Source organism: Tenebrio molitor, chromosome 5, assembly GCF_963966145.1.
Source record: "Tenebrio molitor chromosome 5, icTenMoli1.1, whole genome shotgun sequence".
Taxonomy (NCBI): Eukaryota; Metazoa; Arthropoda; class Insecta; order Coleoptera; family Tenebrionidae; genus Tenebrio; species Tenebrio molitor.
Genome location: NC_091050.1, coordinates 14,592,841 through 14,602,941, shown reverse-complemented (window position 1 = coordinate 14,602,941; position 10,101 = coordinate 14,592,841). Strand labels below are relative to the sequence as shown.

At 34.3% G+C, this 10,101-nt stretch overlaps 4 protein-coding genes across 4 annotated transcripts; all 4 read left to right on the top strand.

Moving 5' to 3' along the window:
• Positions 1–565: 565 nt before the first annotated feature.
• Positions 566–2,042, top strand: LOC138131154 (cuticle protein 8-like). The gene is made up of 3 exons (XM_069047985.1): positions 566–1,285; positions 1,337–1,600; positions 1,649–2,042. Exons 1-3 carry the CDS (start codon positions 1,274–1,276, stop codon positions 1,880–1,882), a joined length of 510 nt encoding a protein of 169 aa, XP_068904086.1. The 5' UTR covers positions 566–1,273; the 3' UTR covers positions 1,883–2,042.
• Positions 2,043–4,823: 2,781 nt separating this feature from the next.
• Positions 4,824–5,539, top strand: LOC138131161 (cuticle protein 19-like). The gene is made up of 3 exons (XM_069047993.1): positions 4,824–4,957; positions 5,008–5,181; positions 5,232–5,539. The coding sequence occupies exons 1-3, from the start codon at positions 4,946–4,948 to the stop codon at positions 5,463–5,465; spliced, it is 420 nt and encodes a 139-aa protein (XP_068904094.1). The 5' UTR covers positions 4,824–4,945; the 3' UTR covers positions 5,466–5,539.
• Positions 5,540–6,453: 914 nt separating this feature from the next.
• LOC138131151 (adult-specific cuticular protein ACP-20-like) lies at positions 6,454–7,275 on the top strand. The gene is made up of 3 exons (XM_069047982.1): positions 6,454–6,539; positions 6,594–6,917; positions 6,973–7,275. The coding sequence occupies exons 1-3, from the start codon at positions 6,528–6,530 to the stop codon at positions 7,201–7,203; spliced, it is 567 nt and encodes a 188-aa protein (XP_068904083.1). The 5' UTR covers positions 6,454–6,527; the 3' UTR covers positions 7,204–7,275.
• A 1,902-nt stretch (positions 7,276–9,177) lies between these two features.
• On the top strand, positions 9,178–10,048 carry LOC138131148 (adult-specific cuticular protein ACP-20-like). The gene is made up of 3 exons (XM_069047980.1): positions 9,178–9,275; positions 9,337–9,702; positions 9,758–10,048. The coding sequence occupies exons 1-3, from the start codon at positions 9,264–9,266 to the stop codon at positions 9,986–9,988; spliced, it is 609 nt and encodes a 202-aa protein (XP_068904081.1). The 5' UTR covers positions 9,178–9,263; the 3' UTR covers positions 9,989–10,048.
• Positions 10,049–10,101: the final 53 nt, after the last annotated feature.

Here is a 10,101-nt window from a genome sequence, read left to right as displayed (position 1 = left end):
ATTAGTTTTTGAATTATTCCAATTTTAATTTTATATATTTCTAACACATTTCATTATAAATTTTAAACTGTATTTATAAAAAATTCAAAAATAGAAAAATTCCCTATTCATTTTTGCCTAGTTTATTAACACCGAAAAATGATCAAGATTTACAACTGCAGTGTCATAAATAAATACCGAGCGATCATTTAAAAAATAAATCGAGTTTGCTTTGGAGCCTATGCTATAGCATGGGTTGCCATAGGTAACACGCCGACTCGATTTATTTTTTAATTGATCGCACCGTACTTCATTGTTGGGAAACATCTGTTGAGAACCTTTCCAGTAATTCGTTAGTCCCTTTAAGGTACCATAAATAACCCATGTCAAACTCTATTGTGGAAGTGACCGCTCAATTTAATAATAAATCATAGCTAAATTTTGCACTTTAATATCAAATTCCATTTATTTCAAAAACCGGTGATGTTTTCATGATTCCTGTGACACCAAATTTTTTCTAAATGTTTGAAAGGACTCTCAGTGAAAAATTATGTAAATTAATCTAGCGGAACATAATCAGTAATCACGAAGGTTTCAACTGAAGAGAAAATAAATAAATGGAACAGATGACTTGGGAAAATTTAAAAAACAAATAATTTCTTCTTGATCGTTTGGTGATTGGTAACTGCAATTTTTTCGATTTGCTAAACTAAAGGAACACGAGGACCAGGAGAAATGAGCAAAAATAACTTAACTTGAAACATGACTTCTTCGTTTTTTTCGGTATTTATTGCACTTAGATAATTCGATAAGTACTTTTAACGGTCAAAATGCGGAACGACAAGCCCACCTGGTCCTCATATAAATAATTATAACACGAATTGCGAACACGTTTCCGATCTTAGCGCATTACCGCCTCGGTACCATCTTCCTGCTTGGCGCCGGTCCACTTCTTTATCACCAGACAATCCAGTTCGGCTAATCGATTGTTGGTCGATTTTATTATAGCTGTAGGTGTCAGAGTCGGCTAATAATGGCCCTCGACACTTAATTAAGGTAATGAGGCTCATAACTCCGGATAACTGTTAATCAGTTATGCGTGTCTTACATAAATCGGCGTGCTCCTCGTCGGACGAATTTCCGAATACGCCTTCTTACGTAACGATCGCTGTAAACATTGCTGTTATCTAAAGAATTTGGCGGCGAATGTGAAATTTTTTGAAGTATATAAGGCGGCGGCCGGGGCTGAGGGAAATCAGTGCGAAACGTGCATCGACCACCACCACCACACAACATGCTTGCAGAAGTACCATTCCATTTACAAATTGTTTGCAGTGCTTGTAAAATGTGATTGCAGATTTTGAGTGTCGCCGTTTTGGGGGTGTGCGTCCGGGGGCAGCACCTGGACGGTCACGCCAGCTCGTACATCAGCTACGACGGAGGACACGCCAGTCTGGGACACGGTCTCGCTCTTGGGGGTCTGGGAGGATACGCAAGTCACGGCATCCAGGCAGCGCCACTCGTGGGTCACGCCATCCCGGTGGCTCCAGTCGCGCTGAAGACCATTCATAACTATCAAGTGACGGAGAATCATCTAGAGGATCACCACGAAGAGCACTATGTGAGTGAGGGGGTGAAAATGTGATTGGGTTTGACCGGGTTGTTTCAGAGCCACCCTAAGTATGAGTTCAAGTATGGAGTCGAGGATCATCACACTGGGGATATCAAGTCGCACTCGGAGAGTAGAGATGGGGATGTGGTCAAGGGACAGTACTCTTTGCACGAACCTGACGGTACCGTTCTCACTGTGAAGTACACGGCGGATAAGCACAGCGGGTTCAATGCGGAGGTTCACAGGGAAGGTCATGCCAGTCATCCTCAGCATTCTGGTCATCATTACTAGGTCTAGTGGAGAGTTGTTGGTAGGACTGAGAATCATTTATTGTTATCTATTTTTATATAATAAAGAACTATTTTTTATACAAGTTTTGTTTCATTGATCTAAAGAGAAGTAGTGGGAAAAAGTTTTTGGGTAAAAAATTAAAAGCAGGAGATGAAATAAAAAGTAAAAAAAAATAGACGATTGGCTAGAATGAAAGGAATATAATGAAAAATTGATGAGGTGCATTAAATTAAAAAAAAAAAAAATGCATAGAAGTGACTACTGCTCGCTACAAAAGAATTGCAAAAAAAGACTTGATAAGTGTAAACAAATACAGGGTGTTTCTGAAATACGTGTGTTAATTTTAACTGGTAATAGAACTCGTCAAAAGGAATAACTTGTCTATCTACCATTTTGCCGAAAAACGATGTTTAATTCCAAAAAAAAATTTCATGCAGAAAACGTGTTTTAACGCCGAAATCGAAATTCAAATAAATCTACCCGTATAGCAAAAAATCCACTTCGTAAGAATCTGGTTGTTTCACGTTTTTAGGTAGCTTAGTTTTGGAGATATGAACGGTTTTAGGAAAATCTTTCCTAGTTTTTTAAGCCATTACGCAACGTTTTTCGCTAAAATGGCAGAGAGAAAAGTTGTTCCTTTTGATGAGTTCTATTACCAGTTAAAATTAATGCACTTATTTCAGAAACACCCTGTATAATAAATAGAGAAAAATAAAATACAAAAGTAAAAATATTGAAGGAAATTTTGGCTTAAGCGAAAGTGGGAAAAAGGAAGAAGTTACAAAATGTGAACAGAGGATGCAAAAAGAAGAAAAATTCCTTATGAATTTTTTTTCTTTACTTCTTTGAATAATAATACCTTTTTTATGTTTATTTTCTTTAGTTGGGGCTTTTAATAATTAATTCTTCTTAAATAAATTATAAAACCTTTACTAAAATGGAAAATTCTAATCCTATAAATTAATAAAAAACAAATATTTCTATTTTTTGAATTGAAAAAATTTCATGAGTTTACAAAATGAGTAAATTGAATCAAAAATATTAATATGTACTCATAATTGGAGATTTTGGGTAAATATAAAATTCAAACAGTGACAAAGCTATTGAAAATATGTACAATAAAGAAAAAATTCTATTCTAAACTAAAAGCATGAATTTTAAAAATAAACAATGAGTGAGAAATGAAAGAGAAAAATTGAAAAAAGGGAAATTAAATGGGAAAAAAATAAAAGGAGAAATCGACGAAAGTAAAATACAAAAACAAAAACAAGGAAGAAAAATGTTGATTAAAACGAAAGTGGAAAAAGTTTAAAAAGACGAAGTAAATTAAAAAATAAAAGTAAATATTTGTGCTATATTAATAACATAATTACATAAACATTTTTGTTTTATAATACAAAAATTTCCGATAATATTGCGGAATCTGGAAAAGTGCCCCGAATGCTTGCAGCGTTTCCACGTTGAATGGCAAGGGAAATCCTCTCGAAAAGGAATTTCTTTGATTTTGAATCGCCTGATTCCGCGATAAGTCGGTTTCCGATGACATTAAGTAAAAAATGTAATAAATTTAAAGGTTTCATTTCTTAAACCATATTTTATTTTAAAGTTCCTTGTTTTAAACAAAAAAAAATTATTAAAGGGGGAATGTGACTTAAATAAAATAAGGAAGTAAAAAAAATGAAGATTTTAAAGAATAGGACGAAAAATGAAAAAAGAAGAGAAAATGAAATGTTAAAGATATAAATAATAAAGCAAGAGAAATAGATATTTTGAGTTCCATGCGAATTTTTTATGGATGCAAAAAAATACAATTACTAATATTTTTTTATATGAGAAAAATAAAGAAACTTAGTAAAGAAAATATTTTAAAGGAAAAACTGTTGCTTTTTTTTAACTTTCAGTACATTGTTCGAGCGAAATTTCTTTAGAATTAAAATTGTTAAACAAAATGAAATGAAAAAAAGTTTCAAGACATTTTATTTAAGTTTTGTTTTGTTTCATTTTTATTATTCATTAAGTTTCTCAGCCAGTGTTGTTTTCATTTAAATAAGTATTTTCTTAAAATTTAACCGATATTGTAAATTTGAATATTTGAATTATTATGTAAAAAAATGTTTAATATTTTTAATTTTAATACAATTACCAAATTTTTTTCAAAGTGATGTGGTCTTCATTGTGAAATATTTCTCTTAAAAAACATTTAAATGATAGTCATTTCCTGCTGCAGTCAGACAGAGAATAAAGTAGTTTCTTTATGCATTATGCTTAATAAATAAATAAATAATGACGTTTGAATAAAATTTGTTTAAATCATACGAAAACTTTCATAAAATGTGCATTTAAATAAGAAGAGCATTTATGTAAAAATCTGATTTAAAATCGAACATTTCCAATTAATTCTTCAATTTCTTCCTAATTAAAGTATGAGTAATCGTTAAATACTCTTCGCAATTATTTTTAATTCACTGTGACCAACTTGTACCGAGCGACATTTTTTGCACCAGAACCAGTGCAATTTCATCGAAACCTATAAATAACTGTCAACAACTCGATCATTTTATCAAAACAGACATCGCCGCTAAAAAACAAACATCAAAAATGTGGGCCACATTATTGGAAGCGTTACGAAACGTCGACGTAACTGATACACTTCCATAACTTAACGTCCATTTAACACTTCCATCGATTATTACTACCGCGAAATTTTTTCCACCATTCCGACAATTTCGGAACATTTTTAACGTAAATCGGCGCACTTAAGCACTTTCCGATGCGGTTAAAAAGTGAAACCGACAACCTCCGCTCGCCGCAATTATCGCAATTACCAACAATAAAACGAACATTCCGCCCAATTAAATCACCGACCGCCCACATTCCTCTCCCGAAACGGCATAAATCAACCATTACGAGACGAGATTTTCGGGAACACCATCCCGGAATTACGCAAGCTCTGCAAAAAATTTGTTATCTAAAAATTGGCAGTGAAGGTGTGACTTTTGACGTATAAAAGACAAGTCGCCTGGATCCGGAGTCAGTTCGAGACAGTTCTTCGGTACTAGAGCAATGTTTGTCAAAGTACGACCAAATTGGTACGACTTGGAGAGATCTGACTTGTTTGGTTGCAGGTTTTGGGAGTGGTACTGCTAGCGGTGTGCGTCCGAGGGCAAGGACACGAACAAGGACACGCCTCGTCGTATATCAGCTACAGTCAAGGACACGGGGGTGGATTGGCGCTGGGAGGGTTGGGGGGCGGCTACGTACACGCGGCACCGGCGGAGGACCACCATCAAGACTATTATGTGAGTCTTTCGCTGATTGCTTGAGTTTGTGATTTTTGTGATTGTTCTAGGCCTACCCCAAATATGAGTTCAAATACGGAGTCGAGGACCATCACACTGGGGATATCAAGTCGCAGTCGGAAACGAGGGATGGGGATGTGGTCAAGGGACAGTACTCTTTGCACGAACCTGACGGTACCATTCTCACTGTGAAGTACACGGCGGATAAGCACAGCGGGTTCAATGCGGAGGTTCACAGAGAAGGTCATGCCAGCCATCCTCAGCATTCTTCTCATCACTACTAGGAATACATTTTTTTGACTGATTGAAGCGTTCTTGTTATATTTTTGTACAAAAGAAATACATTTTATTTTTGTAACTTTGTTTTTTAATTATTTTTAATTAACTAAATGATATCTATGAATAATAAGTACCTTGCGGTACTTCATCTTAAATTTCTCAGATTAGTTCTATAAATCATTCCTCACGAGCAAGAGAAAGTAATTTCAATTGGATGCAAATCGGGAAGTTAAAAGCTTCTGGAATGAAAAAATTATATAATGTCTTAAGGGATGATAATCGTACCATTTTGTATTTCATTTTGGGAAGAACTACATCATTTAGAAAAAACTTCTTAAATAAAGAAAGCGATAGATTTTCTCCTTACATGATTTGAACGAACATTTAAATCTAAGTTTTTAATTTTCGAAAAAAAAATGATAGTGTTAGAATCATGAGAGCAATATCGCTGGAAATAGTTTTTGGTAACGACGATAAAGAAAAAATCATATCAACGATGCGTTTTTTTTTTTCAATTTAAGCAATGCACTTTAAAAAATGGAAAGTTTAGATTGCTTCTTTATCAACACTTTTGCTCTTCGGAAGTGGTACTACTAACTAAAATAAAAAAATGTACGTCATTATATCTTTGTGTTATGTTCTGTTTTTGTTTTTGTTTAAAATACAAAAAAAAAAGAATTTACAAATAGCCAAAAATTTTTCTCATTTAACTTGCCAATGAATTTTTTTGCCTTACGGTGTATGATAATGAACTTGATTAATTCCTCATTATGTTATTTTTTCCGAATAAAAATTTAATAGCCAATTAAAATATAGGTAGCGGCTACTGTAGTTACGTAAAATAGCACGATTGTGCATTTTCTTTTTCGGTACCAAATCTGCATACACCCGTATCGTTGCGTAATTATTATGGGTTAATTAAATAATTATTGTTATTTAAGTGCTGGAATAATCAGTGAACGGTTAATTTTTGGAAACTGGTATAAAAGACGAGGAAGAAATGTGAAGAGTCAGTTCGTAGCAGTACCTCGACTAGTGAGCACTAAAAGTACCAAAGACAAATCAAAATGTTTGCAAAAGTAAATAATGTTTTGATTGTAAAAGTGTGGAAAATCAGTGATTTTGGCTTTCAGGTTTTGGGATTGGCTGTTTTGGCTGCGTGCGTCCAGGCCCAAGACGGCTACGGTGGTTCCGGTGGGTTGTCTCATAGTCTTGGGGATTACGGTGGTTTGTCCGGAGGTTCCAGTGGAGGATTGTCTCTTGGTGGATACGGCGGTCTTGAAAGTTACGGTGGTTCCAGTGGTGGGGAAGGTTTAAGTCTTGGGGGCGGTCACGGCGCTTCCTCATATATTTCGCACAGCCAAGGAGGTTCGTCTTATGGACTTGGGGGTGGTTTGTCTTCGCTCGGAGAGTCTTCAGGAAGCTCGGGCGGTTCCAGTGGACACGAAGATTATCACGTAAGAAACAAGACGATGTACAATTTTGTTGTTTTATTGTTGTTGTGTTATTTAGTCTCATCCCAAGTACGCGTTCAAATATGGAGTTGAGGACAAGCATACTGGAGACATTAAACAACATGAAGAGACTCGCGATGGGGATGTGGTCAAGGGGTCGTACTCTCTCCACGAACCTGATGGTACCATTCTCACTGTCCACTACACTGCTGACAAGCACAGCGGGTTCAATGCGGAGGTTCACAGAGAAGGTCATGCCACCCATCCTCAACACTTGTCTCACCACTAGTCCATTTCATGTCTAGATTTTGTTCAGTATTTTTGTATTTTTACTTGTTAATAAATTCTATTTTTATATTTATATATTGTTTTCCCCCCATCTTACCCTTAATATTTACACATAAATAATTAAATAAAAAAAACAACAATTGCAATAAGTACCTACCTATTGAATATTGGAAAACAAGTTTTTTTGAAAATTTAGGTGTATCCAACACCGAATTGTTTACCAAAACATCACAGATATTTTACAAAAAAATGGCAGGAAAATTTTACAAATTAATGCTGCGTTTCAAAATCAATTATTTTTTAATATTGGAATTAAGTACATTAATTTTATAAAAATACAGGGTGTCTCAAAATTCGCGAATTCCGAATTCAGAGCGTGGTAGGGAAGGAGCCAGTGGAGCTCGAAAAATACTTAGAAAAAAAAATTCGCTTTTCCTGAAGAAGATATAAGCACTTAAATTTTGTTCAATACATAGCAGCTTTCATATCCACAGTGATAAAATACAATTCTAGCTACGTTGCCGTTCCATTTTTAAGAAAAATTACAAAAATTTAAAATTTTTTTACTCCAAAGTAAGGCTATTTTTCAAAAAATTGTTTTACGTTATTATTTTCCACAATCATCTACACCATAAATAACAATAAACACTAAATTTTTCAGCCTGTATTTGCGAAAACGCACGTCAAAGAGTGCACCTTCAGACCAATGTATCTTTGTGGGGGGAGTCCCGATTTTTTTTTCCATATTTGGACTACTGAAGTGATCCCCTACAACGCAACGCTCTGAATTTGGAATTCGCGAATTTTGAGACACCCTGTATAATATTCAAAAAATTATTAAATGATGGATCTTGTAAAAAAAAATTACGTAAGCGACTAAGAGTAAAAATTAAATTAAATTCTACATTAATTTGTTGCTGAAATAAAGATAAATAATGTTTAGTAAAATAACAAAAAAATCTTAAAACATTACTAATAACAAAATCACAATAAATATATATTATGTATCTACTTATAAAAACCATAAAAATATAATAAACAATTAAAATTATAAAGATCTTAAACATCTTTTATGCTCTTTGTTTTTCAAACTTTTTTTTGTTTTGTTTTTGTAGAATACGTCTTTTTATTAACTTTGTTTTCTATTTTCATTAATTACATTTTTCATCAGTGTTTTTTATTTTAAATTCCTCATTATTTTTTTAAAACATAAATAACAATAATAATATTGCCTGAACGTTAAATAATAAAGTTTAAGATAAAATAAAATAAACGATTAAGTTTCATTTTTCAATGCCTTGACATATTAAAAAACGTTTTCATGTTCGTCTCCTGAGATACATAACCGGGAAAGTGGTATATAACTAAATATATAAACTTTTCCGATTATATACCTAACGTGACATCTGTCAAATATAACCTCAAAATTTACAATTAATTAATGTTTTTTAAGACTTTGCCTAAACGAACACGAAAAATGTTATTCAATATTCGTGCGCTGTCAGTTTTTAAGTATTCAGCCGGTTTTGCATCACTTGGCTAACGCCTCGTGCTTCAAATTTCTGCCTCATACCTAAAAAGTCATCTGACAGCGCTACTCATGAAAATAACTATTCTTTAATTTATAAATTATAAATATAGTTACCAAAATCGCTAAGAGAATAAAGCTTTTATTTGTGAAACACCTTAATACAATTTTTTTTTCGTTACATTTATGGTGAAAATCAACCACATTGTAAAAAAAATACAAAATGAAAGAAAAACCTAAAATTTTCAGAAAAATGTTTTGCGTGTAAAACAGAAAAAGATAGCAATAACTTGTAATATAGTGTATAAAAAACCATATGCATATGTATGATTGTTAATTAAAAGTTTACGAATGTTTATGTTCCCTATTTAGCACTGACCCAATGTAGACCCACATTGCTATCATTATATAATTTTTGTTATCTAAATATTGGAATGGCCCGGTGAATGTATTATTTCAGTACTATAAAAGACAGTTTGCAAAATTCTGTAGTCACTTCACTTCGATTCTTCAGTTACTCACCAAAGATCAACATGTTTGGAAAAGTAATTGCTCAAGAAAATCTAAAGAAAAATGTTTCTAATCACGAAATTTTCAAAATTGCAGCTTCTCGGATTTGCCCTTTTGGCAGCATACGCCCAGGCTCAAGGATATAGCCAGCAACACGGACACGGAAGCTCTTACGTGTCCTTCACACAACAAGTAGGACATTCCGGAGGTTACGGAGGCCGTTCATCTCTCGGTGGTGGATCTGTCAATCTCGGCGGCGGCTACGGCGGCTATAGTGGATCAAGTGGTGGAAGTTCCGGTGGCGGTCACGGCGGATCATCTTACATATCGTACAGTCAAGGTGGCCACTCTGGACTCGGTGGTGGATCTTCTCTAGGACTTGGTGGATATTCTCTGGGTGGTTCCATCGGACATGCTGTTCCAGTACTTGTCCAAACTCAGAGCCACCACGAAGAACCTTACGTAAGTACCACCTCAACTTCAAGTACTTTTCCTTATTTATTTTGTTTTCAATTAGCACCACCCTAAGTACGTCTACAAATACGGAGTTGAAGATAAACACACCGGCGATATCAAACAACAAGAAGAAACTCGTGATGGAGATGTGGTCAAGGGGTCGTACTCTCTCCACGAACCCGACGGTACCATCCTCACTGTCCACTACACTGCCGATAAGAAGAGCGGGTTCAATGCTGTAGTTAACAGGCACGGACATGCCACTCACCCTCAGTACTCTTCTCACCACTAGATTGATTACTTAAACTATTTTTGTATTTTTATTTGTTAATAAAGTTTATTTTTCTATATACATATTTTTTTATTTTTGTAACTGACAATAAGATAGTTTTCTATGAGTTTTAT